The sequence below is a fragment of the Dermacentor variabilis genome, chromosome 7, assembly GCF_050947875.1.
Source record: "Dermacentor variabilis isolate Ectoservices chromosome 7, ASM5094787v1, whole genome shotgun sequence".
In the NCBI taxonomy this organism is placed as follows: Eukaryota; Metazoa; Arthropoda; class Arachnida; order Ixodida; family Ixodidae; genus Dermacentor; species Dermacentor variabilis.
In genome coordinates, this window is record NC_134574.1 from 54758270 (window position 1) to 54785242 (window position 26973).

The 26973-nt window shown below is 48.6% G+C and overlaps 1 protein-coding gene across 1 annotated transcript in view; it reads right to left on the bottom strand.

Moving 5' to 3' along the window:
* Positions 1 to 19596: 19596 nt before the first annotated feature.
* The window catches only part of LOC142589043 (putative thiopurine S-methyltransferase), a 50929-nt gene continuing 43552 nt past the window's right edge, over positions 19597 to 26973 (bottom strand). Inside the window, exons 7-8 of the mRNA XM_075700831.1 lie at positions 24328 to 24372; positions 19597 to 19783 (exon numbers count right to left, since the gene is read on the bottom strand). Coding sequence (XP_075556946.1) covers positions 19662 to 19783; positions 24328 to 24372 — 167 coding nt within the window. The 3' untranslated portion in view covers positions 19597 to 19661. The remainder of the gene's footprint in view (positions 19784 to 24327; positions 24373 to 26973) is intronic.

The window sequence follows — 26973 nt, forward strand, 5'->3', positions numbered from 1 at the left end:
CGTTACAAAAAAAATTCGGGCCACGCCCACTTCGCTTGTCTTTCAGGCGACGTCAGGAAAACCACGAAAGCTGCTCACCTGATAACACTTGTATGCAATTACTATGCATAATTAGACCGAAAAAAATATTATTTCCGATTCTGGCGCGTTCTTCATCGTCAGCCTTTCGCTATTGATCAAAAGGTTTTGGGCTGAGCCCTGTTCACCTGTCTGTCACACCATGAAACGCTAAAAACTCACCACTTAGAAATAATGTGTACGCATTAAGGAGGCTATAATATCCCCAAAAAATCTGTTTTTTTTTTAAGAATAGCCGGGGACTTTACCGTTCCGATATGAATAGAATATGGCTGCTCGCCAATCACTCTGGCAGTGGTTTCTCGAAGCTACCGGAGAGAATTGATTTATTTGTGTATAATAAAAACATTTGCGCTGCGGATAGCGTTGTCGAGCCCTTCCGGTTCGTACACGACACCGCTCTGTCAACCTTTATTTACTGAGTGTACGTTTTAGCGGCTTTTGTACCCTTCGGTTACACGTCGGCAAGACTTTCTGCTAGATACCGAAATTTTAGGAAGAAGTTGGTCGATCGTCGACGCCGGAACTGGCCTCCTCATTCGGTTATTTGCTTTCACTAAGCTAGCCTGGCCTCACGGATGCGCTATCCACTTCTGCATGCTCCTCGCCTCTCGTCAGCTAACTATATTTCAAAAAAAAACATTGTCAAGGTAGGCGATGCTATTCGCTTTGAAGGCAAACAAAAGTGACCTCCGATAAAACGAGGAGAACGTTTCATTGGCATCCGTCAATAACGCTGCGAGTGACCGCCAGATGCTTGCTTTGGTGGTTACGCAAAGTTGACGTCAAGAGATTGGAATAAAAACAGATGGGCATAGTTTCACATAATAGGGCCTGTGTATTGTTTCAAACTGTTTGTAAATCGAGCCTGCTTTTCTTTGCTTCTCTATTGTGTTGCTATTATTTTATTTATTTGCTATTACTTTAGTAAATATATTGTGCATTGCTGTGACCATCTAAATGCATCTAAATTTCTTCATCATCTAGCCTGTCATTTCATCGTTTAATAATCAATCGTTAGCATTAGGCGTACCTGGTACACTTGTGAATTGAGGCCATGAGGCATCGCCATAAAAGATGGCAAGTTTTCGCTTACAAAAAATCTCGATTCTATTTTGTGCGACAGCATTTCGCTGGGACGTATCCTAGCAAGCCCTCCTAACTTGTATCCCTGATGCCCTTCGAGCTACGCGTCATCTGCACCTACTTGTAGTCGGGGTTGCTAAGCAGGGATTGCCCGGACACATTATTTACACCCAGGAGCTCGTCGTCATCAGCAGCAGCAACAGCAACAGCAGCCTATTTTATGACCACTGCAAGACGAAGGTATCTCCTTGCGGTCTCCAATTACCCCTGTCCTGCGCCAAGCGATTCCAACTTGCGCCTGCAAATTTCCTAATTTCATCACCTCACCTCTTTTTCTGCCATCCTCGACTGCGCTTTCCTTCTCTTGGTACCCATTCTGTAACTTTAATGGTCCAGCGGTTATCCGTCCTACGCATTACATGACCTGTCCAATTGGATTTTTTTCTCTTCATCATCATCATCGGCCTGGTTACGCCCACTGCAGGGCAAATGCCTCTCCCATACTTCTCCAACTACCCCGGTCATGTACTAATTGTGGCCATGTCGTCTCTGCAAACTTCTTAATCTCATCCGCCCCCCTAACCTTCTGCCGCCCCCTGCTACGCTTCCCTTCCCTTGGAATCCAATCCGTAACCCTTAATGGCCATGGGTTAGCTTCTCTCCTCATTAAATGTCCTGCCCATGCCCCCCCCCCCATTTCTTTTTCTTGATTTCAACTAAGATTTCATTAACTCGAGTTTGTTCCCTCACCCAGTCTGCTCTTTTCTTATCCCTTAACGTTACACCTATCATTCTACCTTTCATAGCTCATTGTGTCGTCCTCAACTTAAGTAGAACTATTTCTCTGAATGTCAACCAGAAGAGCGGCTTTTCCCGTTTGCCCTCTTGTCCAAAACCTGCATCTTAACGTTATGCTCAACATTTCTCGTTGCATCGCGTTTTGCGCGATCCTTAACTTGTTCTCGAGCTTCTTTTTCAACCTCCGAGTTTGTGCTCCATATGTTAGCACCTCTAGAATGCAGTGATTGTGCACCCTTCTTTTCAGTGATAGTCGCAAGCTCCCAGTCAATGAGTCCCAGTGCCCCGTATGCCCTCCAACCCATTCTTATTCTTCTTAAATTCTATTCTCATAATCAGGATCCCTTGTGAACAATTGAACTAGATAAACCTCCTCCTTCACAGACTCTAGAGGCTGACTGGCGATCCTGAACTCTTGTTTCCTTGCAACGCTATTGAACACTATCTTTGTGTTCTGCATTTTGATCTTCAAGCCCACTCTAACACTATCTTGAGGTGCTCCATCATTTGTTGTAATTCGTCCCCAGTGTTGCTGAACAGGACAATGTTATCTGTAAACCGAAGGTTGCTCAGGTATTCGCCATTGATCTTCGCTTCTAAGCCTTCCCAGTTTAATAGTTTTGTAATATACAGATTTATTACGAGACGCTAGACACACTCTAGTTGCACCGACAGTACACGAACGCTGATCGCGCGCACAACCGACACAAGAGCCGTCTTCATCTTCCGCCATTTCACTACATTGGCCTCCGGGAGAGAAGAGGAACCATCCTGGTGACTTACGGCGTAGGTACGATGAGGGGGCCATAGTACGGCTTAAGTCGGTTGACATGAACCCTGTCACGCCCGCGATGCCTAAGGTCGGGTGATGGTCTCACAGGTTCTACAACGTAGGTGACAGCGGAGGTACGGTCTATGACGCGGCAGAGGCCATCATAGCGTGCAAACAGTTTAGTTGAAAGGCCAGGGCTGTGAGCCGGGACCCACAACCAAACAAGGGAACCAGTCGGGAAAAGTGGTGTAAGCGGGCCACTGTCACGCCGTAGCTTTCGACGACCTTTAGCAGCGGTCGTAAAGGTTCGCGTGAGCGGCCTACAGTCCTCGGCGTATTTGGCGGCTTCAGACACAGGCGTGCATTCGGAAGCGTCGGGTCGGTATGGTAGCAGTGCGTCCATAGTACCCGAGGGCTCTCGTCCATACAGCAGAAAAAAAGACGAAAGGCCAGTGGTAGCTTGTGTGGCCGTAATATAGGCATACGTGACCAACGGCAAAACAGTGTCCCAGTTACTGTGGTCCGAGGTGACGTAAATAGTCAACATGTCACCGAGTGCGCGGTTGAACCTGTCTGACAAACCGTTCGTTTGCGTGTGGTAGGCTGTAGACTTGCGGTGAACGACGCTGCATGCAGCGAGAAGGGCTTGGATTACTTCGGACAAGAAGACACGTCCCTTGTCGCTGTTCTCGTCGTGCGCCATGTCGAAGCACGAAGTTCCGCAAGAGGAAAAACGCAACTTCGCGCGCAGAGGCTGCCGGGACTGCGGCAGTCTCGGCGTAGCGCGTCAAGTGCTCAACGCCTACAATTATCAATCGGTTACCCGAGTAGCTGCAGGGAAGTGGCCTGTATAGGTATATGCCGACGCGATCGAAAGGCCGAGCCGAGCAGGGCAGCGGCTGTAGCTCACCAGGAGGGCGCTGTGGAATTTTACGCCGTTGGCACGCCGTGCAAGTGCGTACGTACTGGCGCACGAAGTGATACATACCGTGCCAGTAGAAACGCTGCCTTAACCGAGTATGCGTTTTCAGAACGCCGGCGTGACCATTATGGGGAGCAGCGTGAAAATGAGCGCATATGTCAGAACGCATGTGTCGTGGTATCACAAGGAGCCATTTGCGACCATCAGGCAAATAATTTCTGCGGTAAAGGACGTTGTCGCGTGCGGCAAAGTGAGCGGCTTGGCGACGAAGTGTTCGAAAGGAGGGTGCGGTGGATGGGTCGTGGAGGAAATTCAGCGTAGCTGAAAGAAGGGGATCCTTACGCTGCTCGTCTGGCATGTCAGCGACGTTGAAGGCTGACATGGATGCGAAGAGCGGAGACACTGAAGCCACATCAGAAGGTAGCGGTGATCGGGAAAGAGCATCGGCGTCAGAGTGCTTTGTGCCCGATCGGTAGACAACGCGGATGTCATATTCTTGTAAGTGAAGCGCCCATCGGCCTAGGCGACATGACGGGTCCTTCAACGAGGACAGCCAGCAGAGCGAATGGTGGTCGGTGAAAATGTCGAAAGGGCGATCATATAGGTATGGACGAAATTTGATGGCATCCCAAATAATGGCCAAGCATCCTTTTCTGTTACTGAGTAGTTGGCTTCTGCCTTCTTTAAAGTGCGGCTTGCATACGCGACGATGTACTCATCATAGCCGCCTTTTCGTCGTGCGAGGACTGCACCAAGTCCGATGCCGCTGGCGTCTGTGTGTACCTCTGTAGGCGCTGTGGGATCGTAGTGTCGAAGAATCGGTGACGAAGTAAGTAGACGACGTAGTTGCTTGAAGGCTCCGTCACAGGAAGTTGACCACGCAAAGATGCCGTTGGTAGCGGTAAGCAAATTGGTCAATGGTGTGATGATAGTTTCAAAATTGCACACAAAACGCGAAAGTAAGAGCAGAGCTCTATAAAGCTGCGGAGCGACTTAAGAGTAGTGGGCATCGGAAACTCTGCAACCGCGCGAAATTTGGCTGGGTCAGGAAGCACACCGTCCTTCGATACAACGTGTCCCAATATTGTTAACTTGCGGGCAGCAAAACGGCACTTTTTGGTGTTGAGTTGGAGGCCAGCAGAGGTGAGGCAGGTCAGTATCTCACGCAAGCGAACAAGATGGGTCGGGAAATCTGCCGAAAACACCAGATTATCATCAAGGTAGCACAGACATGTTTTCCATTTATAATTACGAAGGATGGTGTCCATCATACGCTCGAAAGTAGCGGGCGCGTTGCAGAGCCCGAATGGCATTACGGTAAATTCGTACAAGCCATCGGGCGTGATGAAAGCTGTCTTCTCGCAGTCATCTTCTGCCATCGGCACTTGCCAATAGCCGGAGCGAAGATCGAAAGATGAGAAGTACTCCGCGCCTAGTAAGGAGTCGAGGGCGTCATCTATCCGAGGCAGCGGATAGACATCTTTACGAGTGATCTTGTTGAGTTGACGGCAATCCACACAGAAGCGTATTGACCCGTCCTTCTTGCGTACTACTACAGGAGACGCCCAAGGACTGTGGGAAGGGCGAATGACGCCACGGTACAGCATATCGTCGACCTGCTCGTCAATGATGCGTCACTCGGCTTCCAATGCACGGTATAGTCGCTGGCGTAATGGAGGATGGGAACCAGTGTGTACGCTGTGAGTGACGGTTGCCGTACGCCCCAGAGATCGTTGTTCACAATCAAACGACGAGTGAAAATTCTCAAGAAGCGCGAGGACTTGCTGGCGATATGGAGGTGGCAGATCAGCGTCTACGACAGATTCAAAAACGTCTGACGACGACGACGACGACAACGATGATGATGACATGCACAGCACGGGAGAAGTGAGGGCGTCGAGCTGAGAACAGGCCGTGTCATCGGAAGCATCGAGAATGTGAAGCGGGTCAAGGGGCTGAACACGACCTAGTGATTCGCCGCGCAGTAAGGTCACAGGATAGTGAGACGAGTTACACACAAGCATAGAGGATAATCCAGATGTAGTGGTGAGGACAGCAAAAGGGAGAGGTAGGGCCTTGCGACGTAGCAAAATAGGCGACGGTGTAAAAAGTAATGTAGCGTTTGGCGCGGTAGAGCAATAAGAGACGGGCACAAGCACAGACATTTCGGGTGGTTTGTCGGTATCGGACACAACGGTGAGCCTGGAGGCTTTACCTTCAGAAGAATCCGGCAGCGGGGAATCGGCAAGCGGGAAAAACGCCACTACGGCTCGGGCACAGTCGATGATGGCACAAGGGTGAGACAAGAAGTTCCAGCCGAGAATGATGTCATGTGAACATGAAGACAACACGAAAACTTCGACAACATAGACAATGCCGTCAATGATCACCCTTGCAGTACATTGAGGAAGCGGGTCTATATGCTGCGCAGTCGCGGCGCGTAGAAGCATGCCAGACAACGGCGTTGTGACCTTGCGGAGGTTACGACAAAGCTTTTCGTCGATAACAGACACTGCAGCCCCGGTATCAATAAGCGCAATTGCGGCGGTTCCTTCGACCAAAACATCCAATAAATTGCGTGGCGACTGTGCAGGCCTTGTAGAAGTCGCGAAGCTTGCAGTTCGTGTCTGCGGAACTTTAGCAACTAGTTTCCCTCGCTAGGTGACTCGCGGCGACGCAAGAAGGAAAGCGAGCATCGACGCGGTGATGGCGACCGATGGGTGCCGACAGGGCGTCGTGGAGGCGGCGAGAACTCTGGTTTGGGAAGCATCACATGCCCGGTAGTATCGTCGGAATAGCCATATCCAGGCGTTGCGACAGCAGCGTTAGCAGGTGGCATGCGACGACGGCAGAAGCGTGCGACATGGCCTTCGATACCGCAAGCAAAGCATGTGGGCCGGTTGTCGCGTGTACGCCAAGGGGTCTGAACTGGGCGTCGAGACGGAATTGGAGGCGACGTGGGAGGAGGTGCAGCTTGAAGTCGTATTGGCGCAGGAAACGCTAACGTCGGCGGCGCAGGTCATGCGGCGACTTCGGCATAGATCAGAGGTGCAGCCACGGGAGGGCAGGGTTGAACTTAGGTAAAGACCCAGCAAGTTTCTCGCGAATGGTCCGCCTAATGGGACAGACAGACAGACAGACAGACAGACAGACAGACAGACAGACAGACAGACAGACAGACAGACAGACAGACAGACAACGAACTTTATTTAATCCGGGGGAGCTACTGTCAGGACCTCCTAACGGGAGGCCATTGTAGCCGCTGGCCGCGCCCACGTAAAGTATAGAACGCCGTGACGCTCCGCTCTTTCCTGGGCCCTCTGGATAGCCTGGGCTTGCTTTCGGAGTACCGTGCTTCTGATGGCCTCCTCCCATTCGGCCTCGCTGGAGAGGAAGTCGTTAGGCAACGCGGGACATCGCCAGAGCATGTGAGCCATTGAGCAAAAGGTTTCAGTGCAGTCGGGACAACTAGGGTCCACATGCGAGTACATCCTATTGAGGAATCCCCGCGACGGGAAAGATCCCGTCTGCAGCATTCTAAGTGTAGCTGACTGACCTCTACTGAGCTTCGGGTGAGGCAGAGGATAAATTCTCCGACCAAGTTGGTAACGTTTAGTAATTTCATTAAATGTGAGGAGTGGATCGTTCTGCTGAGTCCCTTCCTGCCCCTCCGGAGCCTCCAGACCTTCGCGGCGCGTGAGTTCTCGCGCACGGTCATGGGCAAGCTCTTTGAGGTTTGGGAATCCCTCGAGAACGTTCGTCCCCATATGTGCGGGGAACCACGTGATATAATGAAAACCGGGGCAAGCCCCTTTTTTCCAAAATAGAGGCCGCTTCTCGTGCGAGGTTACCCGACTCGAAAGCTCTGATTGCTTCTCTCGAGTGGGTGTAAATGTAGGAACGCTCTGGGTCACACAAGGCCAGCGCAACCGCAATTTGCTCTGCTATACTCGCCGTGGCCGCTCTGACCGAGGCCGAGGACCGAAGCACCCCCCGCCCGTCTACAACCGATAACGCGAACACTCTCCTGTTCCCGTACTGCGCCGCATCGACAAAGACCGCGGAGTCTCTGTCATCTCTAACTTTCTTCAATATGGCTCGTGCACGGGCTTTACGTCTACCCTCGTTATGCTGCGGATGTACGTTCCGCGAGGAGGGCCTCATTAGGTAGGTCGCCCTCGTTTCTCGTGTCAATGTTATACGCCGGTCCTCCAATATCCTAGGAGCCATGCCAACCTCGTCGAGAATTCCCCTGCCAGCTTGGGTCGACGATAGCCTAACCACCTGGGCAGTGACCTGTGCCTCTATGATCTCGTCTATGCTATTGTGCATACCGAGTTGATCTAGCCTGTCGGAGATCGTGGCAATAGGCAAGCCTAGCACTTTCTTGATGCTCTTGCGCATGAGTGTATTTAATTTGGTCTTTTCCGTTTTTGTCCACACTAGAGCTGACGCCACATAGTTAATATGGCTCATGAGAAACGCGTTGTACATCCGAAGGAGGTTGTCTTCACCTAACCCCTTCTTTCGGTTGGACACCCTAGCAATTAGCCGCAACATATTCTCTGTTTTGGCTGTAACGTGGGTAATTGTCCTGGCATTACAGCCCCTCGCGTCTATAAGCAGGCCTAGGATCTTAACTGAGTCGACTCTAGGAATTTTTTGCCCATTATTCGCGTATAATGCCATGGGTAGCTGGTTGAGGGGTGTCAGACCTCGAACCCGTTGCCTTGCGGGTCTGTAAAGCAACAGCTCCGATTTACTCGTAGACAGCTTGAGACACGTGTCCGCGAGGTAAGCCTCCGTCTCATCCAAGGCCGCTTGTAGAGCTTGCTCCATTTCAGCTAGGGAGCTCCTTGGGTACCAGATCGTGATGTCATCTGCGTAAAGTGCGTGACTTATGCCCTGGAGGCCGCCCAGCCTATCTGATAGACCCTTCATGACTATATTGAAGAGCAGTGGCGAGATGACTGATCCCTGAGGGGTACCCCGAGCTCCCAATCCGTACACGCTCAACCGAATCTGCCCCACCTGAATAGTAGCAGTTCTATTCATGAGAAACGACCTGACAAAGGCCTGGAATTTGACTCCCTGGCCTATCCCGGCCGTGGCTTGCAGAATGTATCTATGAAACACTGTGTCGAACGCCTTAGTGAGATCCAGGGCGAGAATCCCTCTCACGTCTCGGGTGCCACTATCAAAGATTTGCTTCCTTAGCATTAGCAGAACCTCCTGCGTCGATAGGCCGGGCCGAAAACCAACCATATTGTGTGGGAAGAGGTTTCTGCGCTCTATGTACCCGGAAACACTGTTCAAGATCGCGTGCTCCGCTACCTTGCCTATGCACGAGATTAGTGATATTGGCCTCATGTTGTCCAAATGAAGGGGTTTTCCTGGTTTAGGGATGAGTGTCACTATAGCCGACCTCCATCCGTCAGGCACCTGTCCTGTCTCCCATACCCTGTTGACCTCCTTAGTAAGTAGTTCCACTGCGTTATCGTCCAGGTTTCGTAATAGCCTGTTAGAAACTTTATCCGGACCCAGGGCTGATCTGCTGTTTAAATTGTAGATCACCGCCCTGATCTCTGATTCTGTGAAAGGCGCGTCCAGTTCCTCTACCCTCGCGCACTCGATCTGCGGATAATCATCTTCCTGCGTCGGCCCTATAGGAAGGTATCTATCCGCGATCGCATTCAAAAGTGACTCTTCAGTACCTGCCTCCTGTTTGTGCCAGTGAATGAGTTTATTAAGTATTTGCCTTTGATTATGCTTTGTCTGCGAGTCACCCAGGAGGTGCTTGAGGAGGTTCCACTTCCCTCCTGAGCGCATGGACCCGTCTACTGCCGCGCAGACCTCGTCCCATTGTAGCCTATTGAGCTCCGCACAATATCTCTCAATCTCTCTATTAAGCTCCGCAACCTTTTTCCTCAGCCTACCATTTAACCTTTGTGTTGTCCACCTCATCAGAATTGACAATTTCGCCTCCAGCAGATGCGCTAGGTGCGGATTCATTCTTAGGACCTCCGCTTCTGTTTGTACTACCTTAGTAGCCCTCTCGACGTCCTCCGTTAGCGATTCGATGGCCTCGTCAAACGAGGAAAATGTGCTCGTTCGCTCCTTCCTAAGTTTCCTGAACTCCTCCCAGTCCGTGACTCGATATACCCTGGCGGGTCGGGCTTCCACCGTTAATGTTACCGCTACTATGAAGTGGTCACTGCCCAGGTTCTCCTGCTTATTGGCCCACGTTACGTTACCTACGTTTCTTACACAGGCCAAATCAGGCGTTGTATCTCGCGCAACTGACGTGCCCAGCCTAGTGGGGAACCCCGGGTCAGTAATTACCGAAAACGCAAGATCATCCAGGATCCTAGCCAGGTTCTCTCCTTTTACAGTCCGTCTGACGTAGCCCCATGCATTATGAGGAGCGTTAAAGTCCCCAGCAACTATCAGAGGGGATTGTTTGGCTATCGAAGTCGCCTTCCTAAGCAGGGAGTTAAATGTCTGTCTCTGGTCCGACGGCGGGCTATAGACATTAAGAGGAAGCTTTAGCTCGGGTGCTCCTATCTAAATACATGTAAAAGGAGAATTGGTTTTTCTCGGCAACCACAGCACCGAATTTGACGAGGTTTGTTGCATGTAAAAGAAAAACTTAAAATCTAGTGACTGTTGGTTTCGAATTTTTGAGTTAGGTTGTCAATTTTTCATTAAAAATTGGCGAAAATTGAAAATTTTCAAGAAACAAAGCTATCAAGTTTACAACTCTGTAACTCAACAGCAAAAAATGATAATGCAATTCTGTGAATTGTATCTAATAGTACATATAAAGCGGACAAAATCGATATGTTGCACATGAATATAAAAAAATTAGTAATGTGGAAATACAACTTTTGCACAACCCTTGTAATCTACGTAACAAATTTACGTAAGATGTAAAATGACATATCGAATTTGTCCGCTTTGAATGATCTAATGGATGACGTTTACATAACCGCAATATCTGTTCTCAATGCAGAGCTATGAATTTGTAAACTTCGTGCTTCTATATTTTTCAAACGGTGAAATATTTGAAAATCTTTTTAAGAATATTCTAGCCCTAAATCGAAATTGCGCTTACAACAGTCACTAGAATTTAACTTTCTCTTTCAAGTGCAACAAATTTTATTAAAATCGGTCCAGGGCTTATCTCATAAAAACGTTTTTGCGTTTTACATGTATTTGAATAGGCCACGTCGGAGTTGGGCCCGAGCTAAAGCTTCCTTAAGCACAAAGACGCTCTGCTTGAGACGCCCATGTGGTATAACCTCCACGAAAAGGGCCTCCATTTTACCCCGTCCAGATTGGATTGGATGTTCAATAAAGGCTAGATTTTTTTATCATCGTAGCTAGTCCTCTGCCTCCCTCGTTCCTGACCGACACAGTGTTGAAGCCAGAAAGGGTAGGATCGTCGCATAGTGTCTCCTGTAATAACAAAATCTGCGGTTTTTCCACCTCATTCGCCAAAAGTTGCCGTAGCGGAGCCTTGCGCCTTTGAAAACTAGCGCAGTTCCACTGCCTTATTACCACCTCTTTGTGATCACCCGCCATGATGCTACAACATACCTTGCTCCACAGCCGGAGCAACCTCGGAGTGATTCACTGCCTTGCTTTGCGCTCGGACCTTGGCTTTGGCCTTAATCGCCGCCCTTTTTTCTAGTATGGTCACTCTTTGAACCAAAAGCTTTACGCTTTCCTGATTTTCTTTACTTATCCTAAGTAGTTCCTCCAGCATCTTTCTTTGCTGGACCTCTCCCTCAGACGTTTCCGAGTCGCTCTCGTTGTTAGGAAGGGGGGCCTTACGCTTTGCTTTAGTGAGCCCTACGCGGGGTATATGTTCGACTACCTGTGGCGTCTGGCTGCTCGCCTCTACTTCAATGGACTTTGGATTTGCCTTGGCCGCTTTGAGTCGGCGTACCTCCTCTCTAAGCTCCTTAACTTCCTTAAGTAATGCGTCCACGTGCGACCTATTACCATGCTCTGGCGAAGCCGACCGCGTTACCTCCGTGGGTCTCTGTAGCTCCTTCTTCTTCTTCCCTTTGACACGATCCGCCCAGGTAGGCTCCTCCTGGACCCGCACGCTGGACACCGAGTGCCCTCTTGATCTGAAGCGCTGCCTGATTGCGCCGCGCTTCTGCGCAGTTGGCGTGCGAGAGCGGCTTCTTCCGGTGCTGCGCTCCTGCACAGCTGGCGTACGCGAGCGGCTCCTGCCGCCCGCCGTGATGACGTCGGTTCCCAGCTTCAGCTGCTCGGCGCGTCGACGCCGCTGCCGTCGTCTTCTTCTGACGATATATGAAACTTGAAATTTGTCCCTACACTCTTTGGCCGCTGTGGGGTGCGGGCCACCGCACAACGTGCATTGCGGATCGCACTGGTGATCTTCCGCCGGCGATCGTTTGCCGCAGGTGCGACACCACTTGCTTCCCGGGTTGGGACATACGTCAGCCCGGTGGCCCAGTCCTCCGCAACCGTAGCAGACTTCCGTGTGGCGTCGGTACAGCGTGCAGCGAAACATGCTCGCGCCGCATGCCACGTAGTTGGGCACCCTCATTCCCTCGAAAACTACCACCACCGCTGTAGTGTTCTTGATCCGCCTGGCCTCCAAAGCGCCCGGATTCCGATTATTTACAATCCTCGCTCTGAGTTGAGCCTCGCTGACTTCCACGTCGACTCCTCTTATAACTCCTCTACACGTATTCTCGGGTGGGGCCAGGTACGCCGCCACCCCAAATGGGCCTTCACCGAGCCTGATTTGCTGCACTCGGGGGTACGCGTCCGCGTTTTTCTCGTGAGGAGTACACACGACAAAAATGTTCTGAACTCCATTGGGACACATCGTGTCCTCTTCGATTGCGGCCGGAGCCAAGGATGCCGCCATGGCCAAGGCTTGCTCAAAGCGTATTTTACTGATCTTGTTGACATTCAGGCCGTCGCGGGGTCTGACAATGCGAAAAGTGTCCCTCGGCAGTCGAGGCAGCCTGGAAGCAGCGGTGACACGTCGTATCGCGTCGCGTGGTGCGGCGGTGCGGCCGCCGTCCCTCCGTCTGCCACTTGTAATTCCACCGTCTTGACCCGAAGAATATTCTTCCCTGCGCCTGCCGGGCCGGCGGCCGTACGCCACCTTCCATCCCGCGTCGCATGCCTCTTCTTGACTAATCTCTTCTCCTTCCACAATGTCCATCCTGGATTCAAAGTCCCACATGCGCGGGAGTAGGCCTAAGCCTACCCTCGCCGTGTTTCAAACACTCGCAGAACGGCAAAATGTCCTCCCACCGACGAAAATCCGGTATTGGCAGAGTCCTCTTGACGTGCCACGTCGATTAAGGCATAACTCGCCCGGTTTCGCAGGGAGACCCACAAGAAAATATTGATGAAAGCTGGAGCCGATGTCAAAGCGTCCGCACTAGTCGACTTCTTCCTCCCTCCGCCTAATGGGAGCAGTCAGAGATGTGCCAAACTGGGGAGGTAGATAGTTGAGAGGCAGCGTAGACAGCTGGCGCGCCGCCTCCTCACGAATAAAATCTTTAATCTCAACAGAGAGCGATGCCGCTGGCGTGGAGTGCTAGCAAAGCGTAAGGCCTGAGAGAGAGTCGCCATGTGCAACAGCGCTGCGCGAAAGGACCCGTTGTCAACGCAGCTCATCGATGCTCTGGCAAAGAGTGACGACAGTAGCGACAGAAGTAGGGTTTCGCGCCAGGAGCACTTGAAATGCGTCGTCCTCGATGCCATTGAGGATGTGCTTCACCATGTCCTCTTCACTCATAGTGGAATCGACGCGGGCGCAAATATCCACGACATCCTCTTGTAGCTGGTGTAAGTCTCGCCGGGCTGTTGAGCACGCTGGCGCAGGCGCTGTTCAGCACGGATTTTTCGCAAGGCTGGGCGAATGAAAACTTCCGCGAATGCTGTTTTGAAAGCGGACCAGGTTTGCAGTTCCCGCTCATGATTCTGGAACCACAGGTTTGCTACGTCAGCAAGATAGAAGGTGACGGCATGTAGCTTTGTCGGGCCATCCAACTTGGGATCAATGACGCGCTCGTAGGTAGAGAGCCAATCTTCCACGTCAGTCTCACCTGATCCGCTAAAAACAGGAGGGTCCCGCTGCCGCTGGACGGCGCCGCACATGATAGGAGCGGCGGATGCTCCAAGCGGATTGTTGGGAGCCTTGTTCATGGCAGCGGTTGGAGGAGTTCTCAAAGTTCGACTGCGAAGTTCCAGGGTGAGGTCGGGGAGTGCAGCACCTTCCACCAAATGTAATATGCGGATTTATTACGAGACACTAGGCACAGTCGAGTTTCACCGACAGTAAACGAACGCTGATCGCGCGCACGACCAACGCAAGAGCAGTCTTCTTCTTCCTCGTCTTCACTACAATTTGAATACTTCTAAACATGCAGTGAATAGCACTGGAGAAATTGTCTGCTTGTCTTACCCCTTTCTTGATAGGTAAAGTTATACATGTGCAGAACCAAAGTAGCTGTGGAATCTTTGTAGCTATCCCCTAAGACATTCACGTATTCCTCCCGTGCTCCTTGATCACGTAATGCCTCATTGACTGCTAGTATTTTTACTACATCAGATGTCTTTTCATAATGTATGATTGGTTGTACTCTGCAGATTTCTCGGTTACCTAATTGATGACATGGATGTGATCCATTGTAGAGTATCCTTTCCTCAAGTCAGCCTGTTCTCTTAATTGAATGAAGTCAACTGTTGCCTTCATTATATTTGAAATTATGTTTGCGAATATTTTATACAATGCTGTAACGCACAGTTGAGTGACGGTGCTTTAATCACTTTAACTTGGGCGAACCTGTGCCCGACACACAGCTAAACGAGAGCCTCACTAGAACGTCCACAGTCTTTTCGTAAGGGACCCGCACCTCTTCTTTCCTCGTGTCCCGCGCTGATTGCACCTTGCTCCGATTGCGCGTGCCTTGCGAGCCCTGTTGCCTGCTTCACTGCCGCTATCTTTCGCAGGTAGCAGTGAAACGCTGGACGGACGCAGGAGGCGGCTGGCGCGCGTAATTTGAAATCATCTTGTGTCATTGTCCCACTTCCAAGAGTGCATCGTCCCGATGCTCATACAGAAGACGGTGGTATCTTGACTGTCATGAATTCGCAGTGTTTGTAGGCGGAAACAGTTATTGCCTGTCATAGTACGGTTTCATTCGGATGACATGGACGTTTTCTGTTTGGTGCCGCCGTCGTGATGAGGTTACTTGACCTTCTGGAGCAACTTCGTAGTTTAATGGACTAATTCGGCGAATTATCCGACACGAGCCAAAATAACGACGAAGAAGCTTCTCGGATAGACCGCGCATCCGTACGGGGGTCCACACCCATACTTTGTCTCCAGGTGCATACTGGACGTCTCTTCGTCGCAAGTTGTATCGGTCCGCGTCGGTTTACTGCTGCTGCTTAATGCGGTGTCGCGCCAGCTGCCGCGCTTCTTCAGCTCTTTGTGTGAAGTCGGTGACGTGAGTGTAATTTTCGAAGGTCTCATCTACTGGTAGCATTGCATCAAAGGTTGTGGTGACGGTCCGGCTAAAAACGAGTTGGAAAGGTGTCATTTGAATCGTCTCTTGCACAGCGGTATTGTACGCGAACGTTGCGTACGGTAGTGTCCTGTCCCATGTTCGGTGCTCCATGTCCACGTATATTGACAACATATCAGTGAGCGTTCTGTTCAGTCGTTCAGTCAGTCCATTTGTTTGCGGATGATATGGGGTGATTTTTCGGTGACTGGTGTGCGTCAATATCGTGATGGGCTGTGTCAAATGGGCAATAAATATGGTTCCTCGGTCTGTGATGAGAACTTTAGGAGCGACATGCCGTAGTACTATGTTAGTGACGAAAAAATCAGCTACTTCACTGGCCGTTCCCTTGGCAAGAGACCCTGTCTCGGCATATCAAGTTAGGTAGTCAGTTGCAACTACGATCCAACGCTTTCCTGATGACGATGTGGGAAAGGGGACAAGTAAGTTCATTCTCACTTGTGCGAATTGAGTTTCCGGTGGCTGTATCGCTTGTAGGAGACCTGCTGGCTTGAATGGTGGTATTTTACGTCTTTGGCAGTCCCGGCAGGTTCTTACGTAGTGTTGCACAGAGTTCAATAATTTTGGCCAGTAATACTTCACGTGGATGAGCGCGAATGTTCTACGCACTCCTAAATGTCCTGCTGATGGGTCGTCGTGGCATGCTTCCAATATCTCGAGTCGTAACTTTGAAGGTACGAGGAGCACAAATGTCTCTGCACTGTGTTCAAGATTTCTTTTGTACAGGACATTATTTCTCAGGACGAACGACGACAAGCTGCGGACAAAAGCTCGTGGAATGTCGACAGGATGTCCTTCTAGGTAATCAATGAGCAGGCGTAACTCCGCATCGGATCGCTGATGCTGAGCCATTTGCGATGTTGTCACAGCTCCTAGGAACGGGCAATCCTGTTCATTTTCCCTAAGCGTAGATTCCGTGTATTCAATCGGTGCACGTGACAAGCAATCTGCATCACTGTGCTTGTGACCGGACTTGTATACGACCGTTATATCGTATTCCTGCAGCCGTATACTCCATTTTGCCAGCCGTCCAGATGGGTCTTTGAGATTCGCCAGCCAGCACAACGAATGATGGTCGCTGATAGCTTGGAATGGTCGGCCATATAAGTATGGTCCAAACATGCTGATGGCCCATATCACCGCGAGGCATTCTTTTTCTGTCGCTGAGTAGTTCACCTCAGCCTTCGAAAGTGTTCGACTAGCATACGCAATGACTCGTTCCTCTCCGTTTTGCCACTGAATGAGGACGGCACCGAGGCCTAAATTGCTTGCGTATGTGTGAATATCAGTTTCGGCTTCCTCGTTGAAATGACCAAGAACCGGGTGGTTCTGAAGACACTTTCGGAGCTCATTGAAAGCATTATCCTGCTCATTCAACCAGACGAAAGGCGCCTCTTCCTTTGTTAGACGCGTTAGTGGTTTGGCGATCCTTGAAAACTTTTTGACGAAGCGTCTGTAATAGGCACAAAGTCCTAACAATCGCCTAAGATCGTTTTTGTCGGTTGGTTTTGGAAATTTCTCCACTGCCGCAGTCTTTTCGGGGTCCGGGCGAATGCCTCCTGAACTGATGACATGGCCGAGGAAAAGAAGCTCGCGAAAGCCGAAATGACATTTCTGCGGTTTTACCGTCACACCTGCTGATCTAATAGCTTTCATCACAGCCCGCAGTCGTTCTACATGCTGCTCGAAGGTAGTAGAAAAAACCACGGCATCGTCAAGATAAACGAGACAGGTTTGCCATTTCAGACCGGTGAGCAGTGTCCATCATGCGCTGAAATGTGGCAGGTGCGGAACAAAGGCCGAATGGAAGCATTTTGAACTCATATAGTCCGTCTGGCGTCACAAACGCCGTCTTTTCACAATCTCGTTCGTCCACTTCTATCTGCCAGTACCCGCTTTTGAGGTCCAGGGAGGAAAAGAATTTGGCATCTCGTAGTCTATCTAGAGTGTCATCGATTCTTGGAAGTGGGTACACATCCCGCTTTGTGACGGCGTTCAGTTTTCGATAATCAGTGCAGATGCGCAAGGTCTGGTCCTTTTTCTTAACAAGTACCACAGGCGACGACCACGGACTTGCCGACGACTGAATTACATCGTCTTCCAGCATTTCCTTAACTTGACTTCCTATAGCTTATCTCTCTTTTTGTATCTGGTGCTGAAGTAAGCTTAGGGACCTATAATTTTTCAGTTCTTTAACTTCTCACTTTTCGTGGATTAGTATATTGTTGGCATTCTTCTAGTTCTCTGGAAGCTTTGAAGTGGTGAGAAATCTTGTATAACGAGCTGCACGCTTTTCGAGCATGATATCTCCTCCATCTGTGATTACTTCGAGTCTTATTCCAGCTTCTCCAGCCTCTTTTCCCCCCTCATGTCTTGCAAGGCACTTTTAACTTATTCGCTAGTTATAGAAGAAGCCTCTGTATTCTGTTCATTGCTGCTTCGAATGGAGGTAGCGTGACTGCTCTCGGTACTGCGCAGGGTCCCTATAACGTAAAACTATTCCAATGTGTTTTTATTCCAATCTCCTGACGTCAAATTTGCGTAACCGCCGATGCAAGCATCGGGCGGTCACCCGCAGGCTTGTCCGAACGGACCAATCAAACGCTCTCCTCGTTCATAGGACGCCGCTTTCGTTTGCTTGAAAAACGAATGACATCGCCTACACTGAGCAGCTTGTCTTATCTAATTGGCTGACAAGAGGCAAGGAGCATGCTCAAGTGGAGAGGGATTCGATGGGGCCGAGCCAGCGCAGTGAAAATCGATAACCGGATGAAGAGGGTGGTACCGGCGTCTCCGATTGGTCCGCTTTCCCTTACCTAGCTTGCGATGGCTCGTCGACAATCACGGCGGCCTGCAACGGAAGCTTAAGAAGGACGCTAAAACGGATCCTCAGCAAAGAAAAGTAGGCAGAACGGGGTTGTAAACGTGCTGAAATCGCTCGAAGACGTTACACGGCCGCGTAAAAAACTTCTATTACACACAAATAAACCCATGCTCTCCGTCAGGTGCGAGTGTCGAGTGCCTGAGCGATCGGCGGCGGCCATCTTTTATTCCTTTCGGAAGGGGGCAGCCTGCGGCTATTCAGAAGAAAATTCAGTTTTGTTCGGCATAATAATGCATCTTCAACGCGTACACGTCACTTTGACGCAATGAGTTCTTGCGGTTTTGGGACGTCGCGTGAGAGGCACGTGAAATGGGTGCAGCCCCAAGGCTTTTGACCAATAGCCTAGGTCTAGTGGCGAAAAGGCGTCGAATCAGAAATAAGAATTTTTCTTTGGTTCGGTCAAATCATTCATAATCGGTGTGTACACGTCATATCAGATGGGGAGCTCTCGTGGGTTTCGTGACATCGCGTGACAGACAGGTGAAGTGCGTGTGGTCCAAAAAAGTTTTTGACCAATCGCGCAGGGCTGATTGCAGAATTGGAATAGAAAAGTTTGGAATAGTTTTACGTTATAGCGCCCCAGGTCAGTATAGAATTGTTCCGCTGCTTTTACTGCACCTTCGAAATTGCATATGATCTTACCCTGCTGGGCGTGGAGCAGAGGTAGAACAGGCTTTTAATCTCAAGGTCGTTAGCTCGATTCCTCCTTCAGTACACTACATCTTCAGGCTTGGAGTGGGGCCCGACACCAGCAAAAGATGCCGAGAGCCAGTGAGGCCATACTAGTCACGTTGCAACGAAATTAGGGAGGCCCACAAAGCTACTACAAAAAGACACTCCCTCGCCAGAACAAGAATTGGCCTCCCTGGTGCAGCATTCGGCCACTACCTCCCTGATGACTCCTAGAATTAACCGGGAGCTCATAGCTTCACCTAAAATGAAGCTCGTGAGCGTTGTCTGCACTGTCACCAAGGGAATGCGCTAGGTGGTGGCAATGTTTAAGCCGGCAGCGTTATCCTCACATGGTTGGCCGAGAATCATTCCGCCTGAGCATCGCTGATCTACTTCGTGTCGCGAAGAAAGGCGATCAACAGTCGTAAACTTTCGTTCCCATTGCTGCGAACCTTTCAGGGAACACTGCGCTTTCAAAGCTGGCGTGTCGAAAGTCTTTCGCAGAAATGTATGTTATGAAGCAACGTCTTTCTTTCGACGTCAAATTGTGGGCATAAGCAGATGGAGTGCTCTACATCACCGGTTTCAGCATATATGACACAAAGCTGGGGAAGCAGATAGTCAAGTTTTAAATAATCAAGGCCGGGCACGCGGCCCCGGTAGTCTACGGCATACCCGATAGCATGCTTACCGAGGTGCATACTAATCAACCCTGATGGTTCTAATCATGGCGAGGTAGGCAATGTGCATCGGTATACAAGAGGCACACAGAATGTTCAGCGTAGAAGAATGAAAAAAAAAACATTTTTTTTTATTTCTCGTAAGAAAATAATGCATCTGTCGTTGCTACCGGATCCATCACTTCGAGCTGTTCGCTGGTGTCATGTGCCACAAATATGTTGTCGCGGCGGCACGTCCATCGAGGAAACGCGGGCGCTCATTAGTTTGGCTGCCAAGCAAAGTGATGTTTGCAATGTCTCCTGCGACAGAGAGAGAAGAGAGCACTGATCAGTTGTCGTCTAAACATGTCGCGGAAATAAATTATCTTTTGTATGTTGCTGTACACCCTAACTTATAGCAGTCAACGACCCCTTGTTTCCTCTGAACCTCATTTCTGAACTCACTCAGCTACTATGTAGGCCACATTTCTTTCTCTTAAAATGTGGTTTGATAATGAAACCAAGCGTTATTCATATAAAGAGCATATGAGCTGAGGTTATGTTATCATCGTCAGTGATTGAACAATTATTGTCGCTTTAATAAGGAACATGAAATATTCCATGTTCAGCAACTGCTGACGATTTCAAGCCTCATTCTTCCTGTGCACTTCTGTTTTGTTGGAAGGTGCGTTACAGTCGTTCATGCGAACGTTACATCTGGTCAGATAGTTTATGTGGCACTTGTCGTCTCTGACCCAGGGCGCGGTGATGGCTTGCCTCAGAAAGGAGGACGCTTACGTCAGGAGAAGGCAGTCAAAACGTTAACGCTTCTTCAACATCAGTACTCCTTCCTGCTCTTGATTTGCTAGACATCGACGCAATGAAAGAAACATCAAGCAGACACAGGTAGTCCTAAATAACCAATCACCCGACCTCTCGTTCATTCATATGGAGGACAGTGCTTGTCTCTTGATTTTATGTCGTGAGGCCATCTGAGCCTCTCAAAAGGTTTTACGTTTCTTAATCCGCAACATCGAATATATTGTAGCGTAGACAACACTTCTGTGAGAATACGACTAATTGTACAGCACATTAGGCATATTTCTAGTTTTCGTAGAAGCTATGACTGCCAAACTTTTATTCTACGCGAATCTTACACCGTATAAAATCAGCCAAACAATATTGCCTCCTCTAGTATAACGCTAGACGTTGTTTATGCTCGCATTAAAGGCGGAAAAGTTTCTTCTGGGAAAGCCACATGGGTTTATTTTAAAGCTTCGTGCAGCTTGTAATGGGTATCAGTTATTGCTTTGATTTGAACAAGAAACTATTTTTGCGCGAACGAAGAAAAATATTGTAATCAGATTGGATGCTACAGCCTTCATTTCGGGCAAAAATGAACTTCCGGGCCGCGATGTTTTTTTTTTTTTTCAGATGTGTGGAAAAATTATCTGATAGCGAGCGCTCTCGCACTTCATGTAAGGTGCGCTCTGTATATTGCCGCCTAAGTACGCGAATGGTGAGAACGAAGAACAACTTTCAGAATGCCACAAATACTCTGAGCCATGAAGCTGCTTGTGCCCAAATTATTGAAGCTTGATCGTTTACTAGCTAGCATAAGGAATACGTTTCTATCCTGGCCTTCAGCTACTCACCACCTCTTGATACCACCGTCTGCTTGTTTTAATGTAAATAAAGAAAAGGAAAATCAATCTCGTTCTTTTTCTCGCCTATATGACGATTCCAGAGGTCACCATGCTCTCACTATTCAGAGCGTTCAGTTGACATCTCTCTTCCTGTTCGACCAATCAGCTACATTTTATGGTTGTTGCCTTGTCACGTAGGTATCGGGGAACCACAGTCATTATATGGCAGACCACTCTCATAATTGTCATCCAAAGATAACTCCAGGCAGGCGCAGGCGTTACGGTTAGATTCACGCGAAAACTGGAAAGAATCAGACTACTACTTTCGCTGTGCTCTACTAAAAAAGTGCTATCCTGGAATGAAATTTTTTCGATGGCCAGAAAATTAGCGATTTATTTAGTGCCAACGCCCCAATACTTCAAAAATATGGAAACATATTATTTTCGAGAGGAATTGACGTTTTTTTTTTAGATTTAAATGCGTAAGCATTTCTATGCCTACCCAAGGAGGAAATCAGTCCGTCCGTCTGTCACGTATGACTAATCGCTATAATTAAATTAATGTATAACTAAAAATAAGTTCGAAAGTGAACACGTCGGCAGTGGTGAGTTTCTAACGATTCCACGCTCAGAAGCCGAGTGTCTTACCCACTGAGCTAAACAACCACATTTTTTTTTTCTTACAGGAGAGCACAATTTTGAGCAAGACAAGAAAAGCAATGTGCCATAGAAATTTATGATGACTGAAAACACACTCAGAAGTCAGGCAAGCACGTGAAAGCGTCCAATAAAGGCGCGCAGCCCGGCGCTGTTTCTTGCGCAGCGTGCACACTTCGAACCATAAGCAACAGATTTCCGAAAAAGCAACCGAAGGCTAAGCGATGACTCAGTGTGCCTGCCGCACATTCTAGGGGGCGCCAAAGGATATGTATGCCAAGTAACATGAACTTGTCATACGGCTTGGTCACAGGGGTCTTTCAAAGGTAGGAAACGAATTATGTGTTGTGTTATACCTAAGTCGTTATTAAGTCATCTTTGGAGAACGTGCCAGACGAATACGGCATCCGTACAGTCTACCAAGCAGTGATCAATAGCTTCAGCATGTGGACAGAAATGGCCGTTGGTCGACTACGGAACGAAACAGCCCCTTTGGTTCAACCAGGTTTTGGCAACTCTTCCTTTCAAAACCTGGGCTAAACCCCTACGCCTGCACGAGGTGAGTTTTACCGGAGGTACAAAGCACATGGCAAAAAAAGTTTTTCTCAAGGCTTTCTTGAAAGATTTGGTGATGGTGGACTTAAAGCCTTCTCTAGGACCACATGCAGTGTCGCATTATAGACAATATGAAAATTCCAATATTACGAAAATTTAATTCTAAACCAGCCACATGCCCGATGCGTTTTGGTGGTCGCGGGATGTGGCTTTCTTTGGGGTGTTCCTTCAGCGACGGAAATGTAACCGATCTCTGGGCTTATGAGCCTCACTTTGCCCAATACAGATACATAAGCAGTCAATGAGTCTATAAAAAGTGATGAGGGGTTATGTGGGTCTGATAAAGGTTGATAATGGCTCGACGGGGATGGATAAAGTGCTAAAGAGCGATTAGGGCTTATAAAATTGGAAGCAATTCTGATAAGGTGAATAAGCACCAATAAGGGTCGGATCAAATCCAATAAGATTGATAAGGACCGATAAGGGTTGATAAGGCTCGGATCGAGTACGATCAGTTCTATAACAACCAATAAGTGCTGACAATGGTCGTATCTAGACTGATAAGGTTTGTAACGACCAATAAGGACAGATAAGGTCGGATCAAGTTCCATAAACATTGATAACTACACCAGGCTGTGTGGAGGTGAGCGAGTGGCACAATGCTTACGCATACTTGGACAACTCCCAGATGAGTTTCTGCGTGAATTTTCTTCCCCACAAAAGAGCCACGAAGGCCGTTACAGGAATGCGGCGCATTCTTTTAAAATATTCTCCAGGTGATTATTCAGCAACTATACACGAGAGCAGAGATTAACGGGACTTTCCGGCAGCATATTATTAGCGTTGGTGGGACCGAGTCAGCATGTATGTAATAATCCCTGACGAAATAATTACTTAAACTCACTAACCGGCTTTCAGCGATATCTAAGGGACATGTTAAAATCCCTAAATTCAAGTTTTCCGACTACGCAAAACAGAATTGTCTGTCAAAATTCTGTTGCTAACGCCTGGCTCACAAAATTCACAAGCAAATAGCGTGGAGAAACATATTGGTATTACGGTTGACATTTAAAAGCAGTCAACAGTGAAGTGTGGCGTTCAGAGATAGTCCGAGCTTTCTTGTTTGCGATATCTTCGTGAGGCTTGAACAGACCTCGGGGACATAATGGCTTTTGAAGTGGGTTCTTACTTCCAGGTGGTCTGTTACGAACGTGAAGAAGTAATTTTTCGAAGTGCCCCGTTCAGATGCTGAATCTAGCATCGCATTGTGCGTTTTTTTTAATTGTATTCAAAGAGAGTTCGGTGGCTATGTGTGGCGCCAGCTGCTCCTCCTCCCCGATGGCAGTTTTCCTCATTCCGTCCATTGAAAAAACTGGGACAGAAGCACTGGAATATTTGGGCACACAAGGTTCGCGTACAAAAATATAAAGGTACAAACATCATAAATGTTCATAAAACATTAATGTTCACAAAGTACAGCTGTTATTGAGCAGTTGCAAATGAGATCACTCTTGTGTGCCGCATTCCTAGCACAACGCTCACTTACCGCAAGCAAAACCACACCAACTCGACAAATTCAATGACAGACACTTCAACAGGAATACATGCCGCGCCGTTTCAAATTCATTGTCGCGAAACCCGATGTTCATTGCCTGTATACAAACATGACGATTTAACACCATGCGATGACAATTTTGATCGTGCCTGCTGGATTTTCGCGTCAACTCGAGCTGTTCGAAACTTCGTTCACGGGCGCTTTCCGTCGTCTGATGCCAGACGACGGTCCAGATATATTTGGCGCTAATTTTCACAAAATCTGGAAGTAAGAATATGCTTAAAGGACTTCCATGCAGTTTTTCCATGCGTCGGACTTTATATATTCAGGATTTCATATACCCTGGGCGTGACAATTTATTACACGATCGCTTCCCAGTCAATTTGAACAAACACTGAAGCCACTGAGCAGCATAATGTCCAGGAGCTCGCACGGGCATACTGCATCCTTACCGTATAGTTTACGTATGGTTGCCTCATCCAGGCTTCGCGGCGAACCTGAAAAATAAAAAGTAAATATAATGGACTTTCCTCGTCTTAGATTAAAGGTTGAAAAATGTTTAAGAGGACCCCGAAGCACATTGTTATGAGCTGAGAACGCGAAAGCGCTTCTTCTGGCCAGTTTGTTGTTACGAAGGGGTACTGCAAAATGCTTTGCCGAGTTGTGTTATAAAGAATGAGACAGTGTGAAAAGCCGAATTGTGTTTATTTACATGATTTGCTGCAATCCAAAGTGGCGTCGACATCACTTTACATATCTCTCTATATTTCGTCGAGGCTGTATGCGTCACAGATTTCGGGTACACCGAAAGAGTACGGCCACCACGGTGGTACTATTTCCATCGGTGGTATCATAAGGAAGCAACCAACACAGACACGAAGGGCAGCGTAGGGAAAAAATACTTCTAGTCATTAAATGGATTAAACAAATGATAAATTGAGAGGAACGAAAGTGGAGTAAAATATGACACCCATTCCACTCTGTGAAGATGGAATGGCAGCGAAAGCTGACGACAGTAAAAGCTCTCAATCTAAAAACTAAGTTTTTTCTCTGCCATTCCATCTTCACAGAGTGAAATAGTTGTCATATTTTGCGTTCCGAGTCGGGCGTTGTTGCTCGTTCGAAGGTGCCCGGGCTCGCGATTGTCGTTTTCGCTCAGCATCGCGGGAACGTTCTTTGTCCGTGGTCGTTTCGCGCCGGCGCCGTTTGTATTCTCGATGCTCTTCCTTTCGGCGCTCCTCCTACGCATGTTGTTCTTCGGGTGTACGAACTATACGTGTCCGTCCCATCGATAACGCAGCTGTCGAATGGCTCACACCCCCGTAGACGCGGCCTTCCAATTACGACGACAAAAGAGAATTCCACGCTGGAATGATGAGCGGCAACGGAGCCAGATGGGGAAGAACACGACGACGACGACGAACACGCGAACAGTGGCACTAGCGCGTTAACGCGGTTAGCGCAGCAAATTTTCGAGTCCTCTTCGAAAAATTTTACGAAACATTTTTTTTTTCAAAAACACCTGCTCTTATCCGTGCGCCTGGGACCTCCTCGGGTCCCAAGTGCGAGAAGAATAGTTCAAGGGCGCATAACAAGTTCCCGAGCCCATAGCGGTACGTGCCATTGAGCTTGGGTCCTTTCTGCACTATCACCGGGATCGGCCCACATGAAGATTTTTTCCGTTGCCGGATGCCAAAAAAAAATATGCAAGGATCGTGATAAACAGCGAAGTTATGTGTGACTAACCTTCCGTAGTTCTGGTCGCAGGTGGGATGCGAATTCACGCCTTCGCATCACGCGTGCGATGCTCTTAGTAATTCGGATACCGTAGCGCCGTTTTCCCATCCACTTTATGCGGCATTTATGTTTATCTGCTAGAACCAACTCTGGAAGCATTAGCCAGCACTGCCAGTCACAAGCTTTGGCGATGGATGTGGAACATCGTTTCTGCCGCAGGCGCCAAGTGTACTTCAACTTTTTGGGTGTAGGCAAATAGTCAATAAACCCACACATGCTACCTGCAGGCATCAATGCTGCCGGATTCGAGACCCTCGCTATGTAAAAAACGAGAAGAAAGAAAACAGAGGAGCCCAATTTTTTATAATGATATAATAAGAAGCCAAACAACAAAGGTGTGTGAGTGGTGGCGCTGGTTAACACTCCCAAGATTATTTCTAGCAGATAAACATCAAAATTATCATCATCAGCCTGGTTACGCCCACTGCAAGGCAAAGGCCTCTCCCATACTTCTCCAACTACCCCGGTCATGCGCTAATTGTGACCATGTTGCCCCTGCAAACTTCTTAATCTCATCCGTCCACCTAACTTTCTGCCGTCCCCTGCTACGCTTCCGCTCTGTTGGAATCCAGTCCGTAACCCTTAATGACCACCGCTCATCTTCCCTCCCCATTACATGCGCTGCCCATGCCCATTTCTTTTCCTTGATTTCAACTAAGATGTCATTAACTGACGTTTGTTCCCTCACCCAATCTGCTCTCTTCTTATCTCTTAGCGTTACACCCATTATTCTTCTTTCCATAGCTCGTTGCGTCGTCTTCAATTTAAGTAGAACCGTTTTCGTAAGCCTCCAGGTTTCTTCCCCGTAGGTGAGTACTGGTAAGACACAGCTATTATACACTTTTCTCTTGAGGGACAATCGCAACCTGCTGTTCATGATCTGAGAATGCCTGGCATACGCACCCCAGCCCATTCTTATTCTGATTATTTCAGTCTCAAGAGCCGGATCCGCGGTAACTACCTACCTATCGTAAACTGCTGTTCCCTTCCGAGATTGTTAAACATTACTTTAGTTTTCTGCAGATTCATTTTTAGACCCACCCTGCTGCTTTCCCTGTCCAGGTCAGGGAGCAGCTGGTCCCCTCAGTTACTAAGCAAGGCAATATCATCAGCAAATCATAAGTTACTAAGGTATTCTCCATTAACTCTTATCCCCAATTCTTCACAATCCAGGTCTCTAAATACCTCCTGTAAACACGCTGTGAATAGCATTGGATAGATCGTATCTCCCTGTCTGACGCCGTTCTTTATAGGGATTTTGTCGCTTTCTTTATGGAGCACTACGGTGGCTGTGGAGCAGC